The following is an 18,049-nucleotide window of genomic DNA, read 5'->3' as shown; positions in this document are numbered from 1 at the left end:
CGCAATTCGCTGTGCAGAGTTGCATCCCTTGGGCACACCAGAAACCTATGATTTTGGGTTCAAATCTTGGTTCGCCCCTATTATGCTTGTAGGTTTGTCAGCACCATAACCATGCACGTGGGTTTCACCGAACCGGTAAATGTCTGAGACCTGCATCACTTCAGGCTTTCTGTAGGACCCACATTAAGCTGATGATGCGCTGTGATATGATTGGAATACTGTTAAAAGCGGCGTTAAACCCAACTCACTCACTCAATCAATATTGCTTCAGAATTCAAAATTTAGAATTATACAGTATATCATGATACATATATATCGCAAAAAGGCCTTGTGCATCACAAATATTGTGATACACTTTAAACCTCCAATACCCATCCCTACTTTCTAACTATTATTTAACAACTGTTTTTTTCTGTAAAATAGTTAATTTCAGAGACCAAATGTTAGTCTAGGGAGAAGGTTCCCTTTACTAAGTAATTCCCCAGGAATACCACTAGGTCAAAGGGTGGCCTTTCTGTTAATGGCCTAATGTCGCTGGGTGTCAAGGATGTTGAATCAGCATTGTGAAGTGTTCACCACGATTTGGTATTGAGTCATGGGCCCACCCAGTGCTGGCTTTGCTTCAGGCATCCCAGATAGGCAGGATGATTCTGAGTTTATGTATGATGTGGCTTGTCATCAGTGCTCTATCAAACCAAGAAGCTGACAAAGTAGTTTTCGTAACCATCATAATGATTTAGCCATGTGATCATTGTGAATATGTGGAATTTTTTTGCTGCACCACAGTCAGCAATATTCCAGCTGTAGATTAATAATTCAGTTTGACCCGACAAACTAGTGGTTGATATTATGAGCATTGTCCTAAGTTGTCAGGATACGATGACACGCAATCAGCGAAGTAACCAAGCCCGTCCATCCAGTCTGGCCAGCCAGTCAACAGAAAACCTGAGACCTATTCCCACCTGGTATGTTGTGATCACGTGACTTTGTCACAAGGTTTTATCACAGTGGATAGAGGGCAATGGTGTCTCTCTCTGTCTCTTACAAAAATGTTAACCACACCCCACACCCTATATCCCACACACACACCATATAGTCCCGATACAAGGTGTTCATGAAAAGATGCATGTATCCTGCCCCACCGCTGGCACCCATCACAAACACATGCAAAGGCATGTCAATTTATAAGAAATAATACAAAAACGATTTGCATGTTCCCTATTAAATGGTGGGTCCCAATGGCTGTCTCTCTCTCTCTCTCTCTCTCTTTCTCTCTCTCTTTCTCTCTCTCTCTCTCTCTCTCTCTCTCTCTCTCTCTCTCTCTCTCTCTCTCTCTCAAATCTTCACCTTTAGCATCTTAGTGGTCAGACAAATGTTGTTTAGAGGTCTCCTGAAGTATATCAGCCAAAGTATTGGCCTCATTTAACCGTCACAATGTTTAACACACCAGTGATCAATGTGACAGATGCTAGGAACACGACACATTAATATAGACTGAATATACACAAAAAACTCTTACTTAATCAATACTATCACAATGTCAGGTGATTCATTCCACATACAGTCATATCACTGAGAGCTGATTGTTGGCCTCATGGTGAGTGAGTGAGTTAATATTCAACGTCACATCGGCAGTATTTCAGCCATATCATGACGATGGCCTCATGGTTAAGTGTCAGCTGGTCGTGCCAGAGTTTGATTTCACAAACCGGTGTCTGCAAATTGGGATATTGCTGTAATATAGCTCTTTTGGGCATAATATAAGAAATCCAATTATCCTCAAAAGTATACTGCTCTGAAGAAATCATGGCATGGCCGATTAACTATAGTAATATGGAATCTCTCCCCTTTTCTCTCTTTCACACTCTCACTCTCTCACTCTCTCTTAGGATAGAGTGGTGGGGTAGCTTAGTGGATAAAACATTCACTCGTCACGCTGAAGGCCCAGGTTCAAATGACCATTTCTGGAGTTTCCCGCTGTAATTTTCCTGGAATATTGCGAAAAGCTGTGTAAAATCCATCACTGACTCACTCACTCACTCACTCCATCACTCACTCACTCTTAGGACAAGAGCGCCTCCCTGGTCCAGAGGTAGAGCGGCAGCCTCTAAGCGGAAGGTCTGGGGTTTGATCTACGGCCACGTCATACCAAAAGACGTTATAAGATGGTACTTCTTGTTACCCTGTCTAGCACTCGGAATCAAGGGGATAAAACAAGGACTGGTCGGCTCGGAGTCAGTATACTCTGTCTGAGTGGGGTATTCATGTTAAACTGTGGCATGGTATCTTAATGTGCTACCACTATAAATCGCCATCAGTCCGGACTAGTACAAGCAGACACACAAGCACACATGCTTGCACGTCGCTAAGTGCAATAATCTTGGACACAACGTTAAACCCCATTTCACCTTACCTTACTAACGGGACAGATGTGCGGTCATGTTAAGGCCCCGCCCTAGGCCATGGTTTCATGGGGTGACTCCTGCTGTTGTGTAAACTCAATGTAGTATTGATTCATTCAGATAAGCCAGATCAATATGACTTACACTACTTGCATAAACTAGTGCAGCATGTATAATACATGACTTGCTCATGTTACCATAGTATTGAATGAAATAGTGTCTGCTTGTCTGGTGCAGATTACGTATCAGGTCATAGTAACTGCAAAAGTCAATAGCATACCTTTTAGAGGGATTTTATCTGTAATATTTTCATGGCTCAAGTTTGTATGTTTTTCATGCTCCTTTTGAAAGAGGGTTTCTACATTCCTTTGAAAGCGTGTATTATGTTATGGTAATGGATTTGAAAGCATCGTTGTGTTCAGAAAGCACAGACACAATGTCTGGGATTCATTGTCAACATACTGCTGTGATATAACCTTTTCATGCAGAACGTGTGATCAGATTATTATGGGGTCGGGCTTTACGAGATCTCACCATATTACACAGGACATACATTTACCTAGGCTAATAGTACAAATTGTAAATGACAAATTAAAACACTTTAAGCATGTTAATTTACCTTTGAGAATGTGTATGAACGAGCATAAGGCATGTCAGAACCAAGACTAGCTCCTGAAAGAAAGTGAGTGAGTGAGTATTGTTCTGGGCACACCAGAAATGGGCTTCACACATTGTACCCATGTCAGGAATCAAACCTGGATCTTCGGCATGACGAGCGAATGCTTTGACCACTAGGTTACCCGACTGCCCCCCCTTGATAAAAAGATGTAATAGGTTACATATAAATCATTGTACAAGGGAACTCACATGGAACTCTCAGGGAACTCATAGAAAATTAACAGGGAACTCACACACAGCTCACAGGAAACTCACACGGAACTCACAGGAAACTCACACGGAACTCACACAAAGCTCACAGGAAACTCACACGGAACTCACAGGAAACTCACACGGAACTCACAGGAAACACAGGAAACTCACACGGAACCTCACTCGGAACTCACACAGAACTCACAGGTTTTAAAGGAATCTTCAGGTCTGTTAATTTGAAGTTCAGAGCTGAGAATAGTTTCAGGCTCCCAGACCGCAACAAAAAGTTATAAAAATGAATACAACTGAAGTCTGGATTGCTTTGAAGTTCAACATTTCAACAATGAGAATAGATGGATTGTTTTATTGTAGCCTTGTGGTTGAAGCATTTGCTCGTCACGCCGGAGACCTGGGTTTGATTTCCTACATGGGTACAGTGTGTAAAGCCCTTTCCTGATGTCCCTACCCTGATATTGCTGGAAAGTTTCTAAAAGCAGCATAACACCCCACTCACTCACCAACCCACCCTATGCAGATATTAATGATTTATGAAGTTTTGGGTCAGAATAGGTCCCCAAGACTTCTTCCACTATGCCTGAGATAAATTACAAGGGAAAAACAGCTTGTAAAGATGTTTGACCTCCCGAATCGGATCACTGCCACTGACCACTGCTGCCTGGATAAGACTTTATTAACACACTGATATTCTATTGCAAGAATATTGCTTATATGTTGCTGGGGCATAAAACAACTTTCACTCACTCTGACTTTGTTAGAGTTCTTCCACACAGCTTACTGTCCTTTGAGATAAATAAGATAATATTATTTAATATTTTATTATCCCGATGGAAATTTAGGTTGCATCAGCACAAGGTCTCAGCTTAACATATGTATGAAGAAATAAGAACACCACAAACGTAATTAACATAAAATTTGGCACTAGTGAATAAATGCTCAACAATCTTTTTTCACAAAACGTGGTATAAAACCTGGTATTAGCTGGTATGAACATGATGAATGAATTCCGGTCCCTTTTTTTTCTCAGCATCAGCAAACACTTTCAACGACGTCATAATATTGGATCTCTCTGTGAATTTACAGACAACCTGTCGTCATGTGATTATGTATCAATAAGTGTATCGGTGACTATTTTCATTATCATATTCGGGGCGGTCGGGTAGCCTAGTGGTTAAGCGTTCGCTCGTCACGGCAAAGACCCAGGTTCGATTCCCAACATGGGTACAATGTGTGAAGCCCATTTCTGGTGTCCCCCGCCGTCATATTGCTGGAATATTGCTAAAAGCCGTGTAAAACCATACTCACTCACTCACACACTCGTCACGCCAAAGACCCGGGTTCGATTCGCGACATGGGTACAATGTGTGAAGCCCATTTCTGGTGTCCCCCGCCGTGATATTGCTGGAATATTGCTAAAAGCGGCGTAAAACCATACTCACTCACTCACTCATTATCATATTCAAGTCGCACAAATTCCAGACCAGCTAAGCTATTTAGTTATATCCTTGATTTGATGGCTGGCTCAGTCGTCTAAGGCGCCTCGATTTGCTGTGCAGAGTTGTGTCCCTTGGGCACACCAGAAACCTATGATTGTGGTTCGAATCCCGGTTCGCCCTGATTATGTTTCAAGGTTTGTCAGCACCATACCCGTGCGCTTGGGTTTCACCGAAGTGGAATAACGTCTGAGACCTGCATCACTTGGGGCTTTCCTCCCACATTAAGCTGACACGCCGTGATATAACTGGAATACTGTTAAAAGCAGCCTTAAACCAACTGACTGGCTGGCTCACACTGACTTGATTTGATGGGTTCCGCATGTGTCTGTCCCCATGACTTGCCATGCTTCCATGCTACATGAGTGAACTGATGTGGCTGATGTTGTTAAATGAGGCATGGAGTGTACAGTCACATGAGTGTGCATGATGGGGTGATGTGGAGTACACATTTCCTGAAGATGGGGGATGCTACATGATTGAGCGGCATGGCTGGAGATAAGTCAGCAGGACTGGGAAGAGCATTTTTTGTGAATGAGTTTAGATAGGGTTTGCTTGCAGAAATTGTTTTTCTGAAAAGATTTGATATCCTTTTGATATGGGCCATGATGTGAGGGTTTTAAGTGCAATGTTGTTATGAACCTGTGGCTGGTGAGGCTGAATCACTGCAAACTCAACCACCCAACAGCTCAATCACCAACCTGAGCAGTAGGGTTAAGTTTTTTGTGATGAATATCTTCCCATCTCCAATTAGGATACCCCCAATTTGAGTACCCTCCCATGAGGATACCCTCTCCCTCTAATGAGGATACCTCTCTGTCATGATGATACCTTCCCCTCCCATCAAGATACCTTCCCCTCCCATCAAGATACCAACCCCTCCGATCAGGATACTTTCTCCTTCTGATCAGGATACCCTCCCCTCTCATCTGGATACCCTCTCCTCTCATCAAGGTACCCCTGCCCCCTCCCATCAGGATACCTCCCCTCCCATCAGGATACCCTCCCCCTCTCATCAGGATACCCTCCCATCCCATCGGGATACCCTTGCCTCCCATCAGGATACCCTCCCCCTCTAATGAGGATACCCTCCCCTCCCATCAAGATACCCTCCCCTCCCATCAGGATACCCTCACCCTCTAATGAGGATACCATGAGGATACCCTCCCATGAGGATACCCTCCCCTTCCCATCAGGATACGCTTATACCCTCTCCCTCCAATCAGGATACTCTCCCTTCCCATGAGGATACCCTCCCCTCACATCAGGATACGCTCATACCCTCCCCTCACATCAGGATACCCTCATACCCTCCCCTCACATCAGGATACGCTCATACCCTCCCCTCACATCAGGATACGCTCATACCCTCTCCCTCCAATCAGGATACCCTCCCCCTCCCATGAGGATTCACTCACTCATTATTGTTTACAGATGACACAAGTATGGTATGCTCATCGTCAAAACAACAGCAATATATACCATATGTTCGCTAGAAATGTAATGAACATGATTACTCATAGAGCAACCAAATTGTTATGAATATCTTAATCAAAACATTAAAGTGATGAATGCTCAACATATACACAGTATCATGCTTAGAGGACCTAGTAAATATGGAGCAGGCCTAGGTGTACATGCCCTGTAGAGTTGTCTCCCTTTCCACGTCATTCACTGTTGATTTGGTGTACACACTACATACATTCAGCAGTATCATCATGGCTCCTGTATTCGTCATTATGTCTGAAAACAGAAATAGTAAAGGAGAGGTTAACAAAGTAATTGGCTCTTGTTTCAGGTGAGAGCGGGGCAGGCAAGACAGAAGCATCCAAGATTATTATGCGATACATTGCTGCAGTCACAAATGTAAGCGGACAGAAGGAAGTAGAAAGGTAAGGAGAAATGATCACATGTATGTCACATGACCACAGACCCGTGAAGATCCGGGTTAGAATAGGTCTTCAGCAACCCATGCTTGCCGTGAAAGGGGACTGCTTGTTGAAAGAGGCGACTAACGGGATTGAGTGGTCAGGCTCGTTGACTTGGTTGATGCATGTCATCATATCCCAATTGCGTGGATCGATGCTCATGATGTCAATCACTGGATTGTCCGGTCCAGACTTGATTATTTACAGACCACCGTCATATAGCTGGAATATTGCTGACTGCAGCGTTAAACAACCAACCAACCCCCTGACGTGATAACACGCTGCATCACTACAGGCTTTCCACCCACACTGTGACATAAGTCAAGTACTGTTAGATCCACTCACTCACTCTGGAACTCATTCATGAACTTAGCTTGCTCCAAGGCTGTACTGAATGAGAAGTACATTGGTGTATTGTAATTCTATCCTTATAATAGGCAAGTCTGGATGAGCGGACAGTACTGAGGATGCCAGTCTGTTATAGGGACTTTTTCTTATTATTTATATAATATAGGAATTATGATTTACACTAATAATTATTGCCTTAGATACTTGTACAAGTCTGTCATGAACTAACCGCTCATGCACTAGCCACTCATGAACCTGCCACTCATGAACTTGCCACCCATGAACTCACAACCCATGAACTCGCCAGCCATGAACTCGCCACCCATGTACTCACCACCCATGAACTCGCCACCCATGAACTCGCCACCCATGAACTCATCACTCATGAACTCGACACCCATGAACTCGCCACCCATGAACTCGCCACCCATGAACTCACCACCCATGAACTCGCCACCCATGAACTCATCACTTCTGAACTCGCCACTCATGAACTCGCCACTCATGAACCTGCCACCCATGAACTCATCACTCATGAACTCGCCACTCATGAACTCGCCACCCATGAACTCACCACCCATGAACTCACCACCCATGAACTCACCACCTATGAACTCGCCACCCATGAACTTGCCACTCATAAACTCGCCACCCATGAACTCGCCACTCATGAACTCGCCACCCATGAACTCGCCACTCATGAACTCGCCACTCATGAAATATTTTCAAGAACTCATAAACTGTGATGTAACAAACACAAACATAAGGCCGGTCATATCCGTGTTTGTTATCCAGCATGGCAGATGGTGCTTTTGAATGGTGGAAAAACGACTTGATGCCTGGAACACCAGTGATTGGAATTCAAACTCCATTATACAAACCTTTGTTTTTAACTGGTCTTGCACTCATTTGATATTATTTTATTGTTCACTTCAGCAGGTTATCATTATGAAATCATGTTTCAGGGTAAAGGATGTCCTCATCAAGTCCAACAATATTCTTGAGGCATTTGGAAATGCCAAGACCAATAGGAATGATAACTCAAGTCGCTTCGGCAAATACATGGACATCAACTTTGACTTCAAGGGGGATCCAGTCGGAGGTCACATTAACAACTACTTGCTGGAAAAGGTAAGTGTTTCTACCAACCACTAAAATTTCAGTGATGTGTTTTAAAATGAGTAAGTTTTTATTTAGGCAATCATTATCACAGTATACTAAGACATGAACACTTTGTGATCTCTACCAACAATACGGACAGCCTTCATGGTCTAGTGGATAGAGCATCTGCCCCGAGACGTTAAGAGATGGTACTTGTTGTTACCCTGCCTGGCATTCAGCACTAAGGGGATAAAAAAAACACTGGTTGGGTCAGAATCAGTCAGAGTCAGAGTGTACTGTCTCTGAATGGGGTCTTCATGTAAAACTCAAAGCCATAGTATCTCAGTGGGCTACCAAACTGGCATTAGCCCAGACTAGTACAAGCAGAAACACACACACACCCACACATGCATGCACTCGCTTTATAATCTTGAACGCGACATAAAGCCCCCCTCACCTCTACCAAAAGTCTACAAAAGTATCAAGAAAGCCAACAATGAGGATATTCAGAGAAGTTGTCGTTAAGCAACAGGTACAATGCATGGTATTATTGATCTTCATGACAGTGCCTGTAATTGTGTTCCAGAGTCGGGTTGTGTACCAGCAGGATGGCGAGCGGAACTTCCACTCCTTCTATCAGGTGAGTACTTGTCTCCCTCTGTGGGGGTTCAGGTTAGAATAGGTCCCAATCAATCTATGCTGGTCATATGAAGCGACTAAATGGATGGAGAAATAAGACGCGGTAACTTGTTTGGTAGCATCATGGCCACCAAGAAGGCATGGCGGCTGTTCACAATATCACTGGATTGTCTAGCCCAGACTCGATTATTTTACAGGCTGCCGTCATGTGGCTGTAATATTGCTGAATGCGATGTTAAACAACAAACAAACAAACTTTGCAGAAAACAGCTTTTTGTTCACTCTTTTGATCAATTATTGAGACCAGTTTCATTGTTCTATGTTAAAGAAGAAAAAGGCTAAATAACTAATGTACATAAATGACCTCAGTTACTACTGGATTGAAAAACATAAACACTTTAGAGTTTAAGAAAGTCCATGCACACTTTCATGTGGTATTGTCTGTATCCTACAGCTTCTGTCGGGAGCACAAGATGACCGGCTGAGCAAGTTGAAGCTGACTAGAGACTCCACACAGTATCATTACGTGAGACAGGGAGGCAGTGCCAAGGTAAGCCCGACTCCACACAGTATCATTACATGAGACAGGCGGGAGTGCCAAGGTAAGCCCTACTCCACACAGTATCATTACGTGAGACAGGGAGGGAGTGTCAAGGTAAGCCCTACTCCACACAGTATCATTACGTGAGACAGGGAGGGAGTGTCAAGGTAAGCCCTACTCCACACAGTATCATTACATGAGACAGGGAGGCAGTGCCAAGGTAAGCCCGACTCCACACAGTATCATTACATGAGACAGGCGGGAGTACCAAGGTAAGCCATACTCCACACAGGGTCATTACGTGAGACAAGGAGGGTATGTCAAGGTAAGCCCTACTCCAAACAGTATCATTACCTGAGACAGGGAGGGAGTGTCAAGGTAAGCCATACTCCAAACAGTATCATTACATGAGACAGGGAGGGAGTGCCAAGGTAAGCCCTACTCCACACAGTGTCATTACGTGAGACAGGGAGGGAGTGCCAAGGTAGGCCCTACTCCACACAGTGTCATTACGTGAGACAGGGTGGGAGTGCCAAGGTAAGCCCTACTCCACACAGTATCATTATGTGAGACAGGGAGGGAGTGCCAAGGTAGGCCCTACTCCACACAGTATCATTACATGAGACAGCGAGGGAGTGCCAAGGTAAGCTCTACTCCACACAGTGTCATTACGTGAGACAGGGAGGGAGTGCCAAGGTAGGCCCTACTCCACACAGTGTCATTACATGAGACAGGGAGGGAGTGCCAAGGTAAGCTCTACTCCACACAGTGTCATTACATGAGACAGGGAGGGAGTGCCAAGGTAAGCTCTACTCCACACATTGTCATTACATGAGACAAGGAGGGAGTGCCAAGGTAAGCTCTACTCCACACAGTGTCATTACATGAGTCAGGGAGGGAGTGCCAAGGTAAGCTCTACTCCACACAGTATCTTTACGTGAGACAGGGAGGCAGTGCCAAGGTAGGCCTGACTCCACACAGTATCATTACATGAGACAGGGCGGGAGTGCCAAGGTAAGCTCTACTCCACACAGTATCATTACATGAGACAGGGAGGGAGCGCCAAGGTAAGCTCTACTCCACACAGGTTCATTACATGAGACAGGGAGGGAGCGCCAAGGTAAGCTCTACTCCACACAGTATCATTACATGAGACAGGGAGGGAGCGCCAAGGTAAGCTCTACTCCACACAGGGTCATTACATGATACAGGGAGGGAGTGCCAAGGAAACCAGACTCCACCCAGTGTCATTACGTGAGACACAGTGGATAATCGTAGCGATAAGATCGCTTTGTGCAAGAGAGCCCTGGGTACTTGTTTGTTCCGATGAATTGTTGCTCATAATATCACTCACTGGTTTTCCAGATCCAGACTCAAACATTTTTAGGCAGCCATAGCTGGACTATTGCTGGGTGCACAATTAAACAACAAACAAGGTTACCCCAGTTTTCTAGCCTTTTGACATTAATGTGCCTGACTTCTGCCCCAGGTTGATTCCATCAATGATCGGCGGGACTTCAAGTCTGTGATGGATGCCATGAAAGCCACTGGGTTCGCCTTCATGCATGTGGAGACGTTATGGAGCATTGTTGCAGCCGTCATACACCTGGTGAGTACTAAAGGGTGTCGTCAAGGTAACACAGTCAAACCTCATCAGTCAGGCCCCGATTTCCCGAAACAAACCAAGTTAAAAAACTTCCAGTCTGAATTTTTAAAAAAAATTTAAAAAGTAAGTCAACTTTTTTATCAAACTGAGTTAGAAAACATGTAAAGCTTAAGTTAGCCTTTGTGGTAACTTAAATTTTAATACAGACAAAATAGCGATAGTTAATAGTTAAGCTTACCGATCATGAAATCCCATGGGAATACATATCGGACGAAGATTTGTTCCTTACATTTAGGTTTAAAGCTTAAGTTAGCCTATGTGGTAACTTAAGTTTTTAATACAGACAAAATAGCGATAGTTAATAGTTAAGCTTACCGATCATGAAATCCCGTGGGAATACATATCGGACGAAGGTTTGTTCCTTACATTTAGTTTTCTGGTGGAAACGATTCTATACGCAGTGTCACATATAACAGCTGATCGAGTTTTTGCTGAGATTGATTTGAGATTGTTTAACTTTGATTCGTGAAATAATGGCCTGGACTCTGTCATACTGGAAACCCAACCCCTGGACCGTTATTGATGGGAACATCTCTGTAAGGGATGGCATGATAAATCGAAATATCGAAATATTGCTATTGGAAAGCCCTTAAAGTCAATAAATTGATTGTTAAATCAGTTTCTGATCAATAGTATGTATTTCAGTTAGGAATACCGAAAATTTCGATTGTATTTACCATATCAATAAAATACACGCAATGCTGTTCAAATTTGTTTTTCTTTTGATCATGAGTGGTAGTAATGTACACATGGTAATGTGGAAGTTTCTTTGTCTTAAATTATTAGGGTAAAGAAAAAACAAATCAGTCATATCTCAAACTATACTTTTTATTTGTTGTTATGGTTATCACATTCAAAGGAAACTTCAGTTCCAAGGTTTAATTCAGCTCTAAAATCCGTCTAGAATGATACACTGAAAACTATCAATATTTATCGCAATAATTGCTTGCAATATCAATAGTTATCGCAATAGTTTCTTTCAATATCAATGGTTATAGCAATAGTGTTTTCCAAACCAATAGTCACCCCTACATCTCCTTAGTGTTAAAGGTGGACCATGCTCCACCAACTGTCCACAAATCAGGTGAAGTTAAGCAACAATAGCCGTGGAGAGTACGGCACTTTGACTCCTGAGAGTTTCTTTGGCTTTGACCTTGCCCCATCCTGAAGCACATGTGGTGCCTCCTTAGGCAAGAGACTTTTTACGAAACATGCCGCTGCTCACCCAGCAGTGACTGGGTACCCGGTAGAAAGAGATGGTAATTTGGCTGCTAACCTTCTAGCGCCTCACAGGCAGTTGGGTTGTATACTCCCCATGGAGCTGAGAATGAAAATCTAGTGTGCCCTGATCCATTGACTGGGGTTTTATGTAGAGCTTTCAGTATGCTTTTGGATGTGGATTTGGTGCATTTAAATATGCACGTTTTCTTCACCTAGTGGCATTTTCAGTCTGTGTCTAGAAGTTAGCAAAAGAGTTGACTGTACAAATTGTGTCATTGCTGTGCACTGTTTGACAGGGCAATGTGGAGTTTGGTGTGGCAGAGGAGGAAGACATCGCGTGTGTAGGGAACCAGTCAGTCAGCAACATCATCGCCGGGCTGCTGGGGGTGCGGCCGGACCAACTGGAGAAGGCGCTGTGCTCGCGTACCATCGCTGCTGGAGGCAACGTTGTGGAAAAGGGACTCACCAAGAAGGACGCCTACTTCGCCAGGGATGCCTTTGCTAAGGTTGGGAACGTTGTGATGTAATGCACCATAAACTAACTGTAAAGTCTTTTTATGCCTATGAACATGGGCTCAATCTCATTCAAATCAGATCGCTAAACAAAGATCTTAGGACATCCCATTACGGGACACGTCAGAACGACCTTTCATCCAACCAATCAGAGCGTCACTTATCAAATCATGAAAGTGACAGTCGGAATGTGTTTTCTAATCATGCAACCACGATATATTTAAAAGGGGATATTCCAAACGACAGTTACGGGTTTTATGATTATATCCATACAATCTAGGCCATCTATAAGCCATTCCAGAATGTTCTTATCAGTTTAAATTTTTTAATCGTGAATACGTCAAAATTATGTTTCGAAGCGTAGTCGCCAGTTTGATACTAGTGTCGTAAAGCTCGCTAAAACTGCTTTCTGATTGGCCAATGTCAATTTCTTGTCAGTCATTTCATTGGTCGGTGAAAATTCGCGAAAGGTTGTTCTGACATGACCCGTAATGGGATGTCCTCAGATCTTTATTTAGCGGTAGTGAAGACTAAGATCTGATTTTAATGAGATTGACATGGGCTGAAAAAAAACATGACTTGGATAACAATGGAAGTGAAAGTGAAAGAATTTTACTGGTGTTGAAAGTGGAAAGTGTGGTAGGAAAAGCATACGTAAGCTCGGTTTTAGATTGAAAATGATTTAATATTGGTGATGGAAGCAGAAGGGAGCTTAGGAGAGGGAAATACGAGGTGGAAGATGGAGTATAACCAGAGATTAAGAAGTTAGAGAAAATAGATTAACATGTTAATGCAGCCCATAAGAACAATTATTTTTTGTTAGATTTAAATGGCTGCAACAGGTTTATTGTTTTATCCATCAAAGCCTGGTGATCAAAGATAATTGGTAACAATTTATATATATAGTGATTCTGATTCCACAAAAAAATAAATGTGGCGCCAAATGGAAGAATATTTACAAGAAAAAAAGAAAGAAAGAAAATGAAATTCAGACACATATTAATAGGTTTGCACTTGATGTGAGAGTGAGTGAGTGGGTATGGTTTTACCTTGCTTTTAGCAATATTCCAGCAATATCACGGCGGGGGACACCAGAAATGGGGGTCACATATTGTACCCATGTCGCAATCGAACCCGGGTCTTCAGCGTGACGAGCAAACGCTTTAACCAATAGGCTTCCTGACCGCCCCCTTGATGTGAGAGGGACAATGGGTGACATGTGACCCGTGAAGATCCGGAATGGAATAAGCCTTCAGCAACCCATGCTTGCCGTAAAGGGTGACTATGCTTGTCGTAAGAGGAGACTAACAAAATCGGGTGGTCAGGATTCTAAATACATGTGTCATCATATTCCAATAGTGTGGATCGATCCTAATGACATCAATCACTGGATTGTCTGGTCCTGACTCTATTATTTACAGACCGCCATCATGTAGCTGGAATATTGCTGAGTGTGGTGTTAAACAACAAAGAAACAACCACGTGACTAACTGTATGTGTCATGTCTGCAGGCAATCTATGACCGCATGTTCAGCTGGATAGTGGGCCGCATCAATGAGGCAATCGACCCAAAGGCCAGTGGCGTCCGATACACCAGCAAGGGTACCGTCATCGGTGTCCTCGACATCTACGGCTTTGAGATCTTTGACAACAACAGGTATATCTAATAAATAAGTAAATCTTTTGTTTGGGTTATATCATAGTATCAAATTGTATATTTGAAATTAGGTATATGTCCAATTTAAATGGTATCCATCAAAGATGAAGTCATTATTGAGGCTGAGAGTGAAAAATGCAACATGGATATGCAGTATACTGACTCCATGCCAACCAGTCCTTGTTTAAGCCCTGTAATGCTGAGCGGCAGGCAGGGTAACAACAAGTACCATCTTTTGGTATGATGTGCCCGAGGATCGTACCACGACTGTTCTGCTCTCCAGGCAGATGCTTTATCCACATGACCACAGAGGCAGTATCTGGCTATGGTTAAAAATAGTTATGTAATTGCTCGTACTTAGCATTCTGTAAAATTAATTAGTACATTCAACTGGAGGAAAGAAATGAAAATATATCAGCTTCAGTAGCCACTGTAGTCAAATCCATTTTATCTCAAATAGTGTTCATATGTCAGAGACCCGTGAAGATCCGGGGTAGAATAGGTCTTCAGCAACCCATGGTTGCTGTAAAAGGCGACTATGCTTGTAGTAAAAGGCGACAAACGGGATAGAGTGGTCAGACTCGCTGACTTGGTTGATACATATTATCGCATCCCAATTGTGTGGATTGATGTTCATGATGTCAATCACTGGATTGTTTGGTCCAAACTTGATTATTTACAGACTGCTGTGATATAGCTGTAATATTGCTGAGTGCAGTGTTAAACAACAAATAAACAAATCATATATCATACTATTATGGAATTGAAAAAAACTCAACATTGTTTCAAAAGATGCAAAAGGAAAGGATATTTAGTATTTTAGCAAATGCCTCTATGATGACTTCTTATAAAGTTGAAAAAGTTACGTAATGATTGTGTGATGTGATGTGAAATGATTGTGTGATGTGAAATGATATTGTTTGTGGTTCAGCTTTGAGCAGTTCTGCATCAACTACTGCAACGAGAAACTCCAGCAGCTGTTCATAGAGTTGGTGCTGAAGCAGGAACAGGAAGAGTACATGCGGGAGGGCATCGAGTGGCAGCATGTGAGTTGTCTCCCCTGCTCTGGCGGATTTGATCAATTTATTTTGTGACGGAAATGTGTGTCAGTTATTCCCACAGTGTTCACATCCCCAACTACCCAGTGCATTCTATCTCCGTTCTATAGATAGATGCTCTTGACCCTATCACTACAATACTTTTCTCGTGACATCGCCATCCGTATCTCTCTATTCACTAGGGAGACCGGTGGCCCAGAAGTCACCCGGTAGTCGCCGTAATTGTTGTGTCCCTTAGGCAGTCCAGGAACCTATGATCAAGTGTTATAATCCCAGATCCACTCTGGTCATGTTGCTTGATTTGTCAGATCCATTCCTGTGGGGTTCACCAAAGTGGTAAGACCCATAAAGACCCGGGGTAGAATAGGTCTTCAGCAACCCATGCTTGCTGCAAAGAGGACTATGCTTGTCGTAAGAGGCGACTAACAGGATCTGGTGGTCAGGCTCGTTGACTTGGTTGATGCATGTCATTGTATCCCATTGCCATGATTGCATAGATCAATGTTCATGATGTCAATCACTGCATTGTCTGGCCCATTGCAAGAATCTTGAACATTTTCTTTCTAACCTCAAATATAGTCTCATATATATTTTAGTGTAGGTCTAGGGTAGGGAATGCCATTCTGGTCAATTGGGAAAACGTTTGCGACTGATTTACTATATTTCCCAGTTGGTTTGTTTAATCAGGATGGTTTGAGAATGCAGATTAACGGCAACGCACCCAACTGTTGCCTTACATTCTCACTATACTAAGTATATGATAGCTGAAATGAAATTGAAGTTAGTATTGACAAACAAATAACTGAGCTGAGGAAAGAGTATTCAGATTAACGATAGTCATCACTTGTTTGTAAACATGACGGCCAGTCAAAGTTTAACTCCATGCATAGTTGGGTGGCACGGGTGGCCCAGTTGTCTAAGGCGCCGCAATTCGCTGTGCCAGAGTTGCGTTCCTTCGGCACGCCAGAAACCTATGATTGTGAGTTCGAATCCCATTTTGCCCGATTATGTTTGTCAGCACCATACCCGTGCTCGTGGGTTTCACCGAAGTGGAAAACGTCTAAGACCTGCAACACTTTGGGCTTTCCTCCCACATTAAGTTGACACGCCGTGATATAACTGGAATACTGTTAAAAGTGGCGTTAACCCCAACTCACTCACTCACCATTCATAGTTGTGGCTGCCTAGCTCAGTGGGGGAGCTGTGACTGGTGGCAGCAACAGTATAGAGAACTCTGCAACCAGGCTAACGCTGTGTGGAGGGTGCCTTGCAAAGGGCTTGAATATTGTGAGTGAAATTGTGTATGCATCCTTACAGGTGGACTACTTCAACAACAAGGTGATCTGTGACCTGGTGGAGCAGCCCCACAAGGGGGTCCTGGCCATCCTGGACGAGGCCTGTCTCAGCGTGGGCAAGGTCACGGACAAAGTAAGTATGGTACCGCCGACACATTCCCTGTAGAGACCTTCAGTAGTTGATAGGAGTATTCTGATTGTCCAGGGGGGCATGGGTGGCCCAGTCGTCTACGGCGCCGCGATTCACTGTGCAGAGTTGTGTCCCTTGCACGCCAGAAACCTATGATTGTGGGTGCAAATCCCGGTTCACCCCGATTATGTTTCTAGGTTTGTCAGCACCATACCAGTGCTGGTGGGTTTCACCGAAGTGGTAAATGTCTGAGACCTGCATCACTTGGGCTTTCCTCCCACATTAAGCTGACACACAGTGTAATAACTGGAATACTGTTAAAAGCGGCGTTAACCCCAACTCACTCACTCACTCTGAGTGTCCAGGGTGGGACTGAGTGAGACACAGTATTTTATGGTATCATGGATCTGGAACATGTTCAGTTCCTTGAAATGTACATTCTACCATGAATTTGGAATTTACTCAATACTGATTGGTCAATCAGAGGCTATTAAATCACAATAAACCCCCTCTGATTGAAACAGCTGGTTTGACGGGCGCATCACCGCGGAAGGTGATATTCATAGAATAGTACTTTTTTCAGTCATTGTTGGTAGGCATATTTAAATAATTATATCTACAATTACAGGTTACAAAATGCACAGATGTGGTTACTACAATATTCAAAGGATGTGTGGCAATACATTTCGTGCAGAAAACACGATAGAAATCTACAAAGGGAATGTATTTACGTTTTGGAGACAACAGAGAGCTTGGAATTTTGGCGCTTTTCTATATAGGACTGTGACGTCATATCTTTTGCGTCACAGTGAGTGATATGACGTCATAATGGTGACGTGTGATGTAGAGCGAAAACCTTGCAAAACTTGCTTTGTTTTCTTTAGGGATGCCCACCTCATGTTAGCTTACCAAGTTGCCGTGCTTATATGCTTTCAATGCCTGTCATATGTTCAAGTGAAGTATTACCATGTAAACAAACTGCTGGAGTATACACATATTTTGTCCTGTGATTCCGTAATTCAGATCGATAACCAACTGAAAACACTGGACTCAACCCTTGCTGCTTCACTCTGAATCACTCATTATATTTGCTAACACCAAACACTGCCAAAGAGTTTGCGTTTTATTTAGTCATAGCAGAATGGAGATAAACAAACTCTGTTTTCAAT

General features: G+C 43.3%; 1 protein-coding gene across 1 annotated transcript in view; it reads left to right on the top strand.

Moving 5' to 3' along the window:
- Nucleotides 1–18,049, top strand: part of LOC139464921 (unconventional myosin-Id-like) — a 67,597-nt gene that overhangs the window by 33,180 nt on the left and 16,368 nt on the right. Inside the window, exons 3-11 of the mRNA XM_071246522.1 lie at nucleotides 6,582–6,675; nucleotides 8,025–8,190; nucleotides 8,747–8,800; nucleotides 9,254–9,349; nucleotides 10,830–10,949; nucleotides 12,524–12,733; nucleotides 14,252–14,397; nucleotides 15,329–15,443; nucleotides 16,773–16,883. Of these exons, the coding sequence (XP_071102623.1) occupies nucleotides 6,582–6,675; nucleotides 8,025–8,190; nucleotides 8,747–8,800; nucleotides 9,254–9,349; nucleotides 10,830–10,949; nucleotides 12,524–12,733; nucleotides 14,252–14,397; nucleotides 15,329–15,443; nucleotides 16,773–16,883 (1,112 nt within the window). The remainder of the gene's footprint in view (nucleotides 1–6,581; nucleotides 6,676–8,024; nucleotides 8,191–8,746; nucleotides 8,801–9,253; nucleotides 9,350–10,829; nucleotides 10,950–12,523; nucleotides 12,734–14,251; nucleotides 14,398–15,328; nucleotides 15,444–16,772; nucleotides 16,884–18,049) is intronic.

This window comes from Haliotis cracherodii, unplaced genomic scaffold (genome assembly GCF_022045235.1).
Source record: "Haliotis cracherodii isolate W230 unplaced genomic scaffold, xgHalCrac1.p SCAF_17, whole genome shotgun sequence".
In the NCBI taxonomy this organism is placed as follows: Eukaryota; Metazoa; Mollusca; class Gastropoda; order Lepetellida; family Haliotidae; genus Haliotis; species Haliotis cracherodii.
This window is presented reverse-complemented; position numbering and strand designations above follow the sequence as displayed.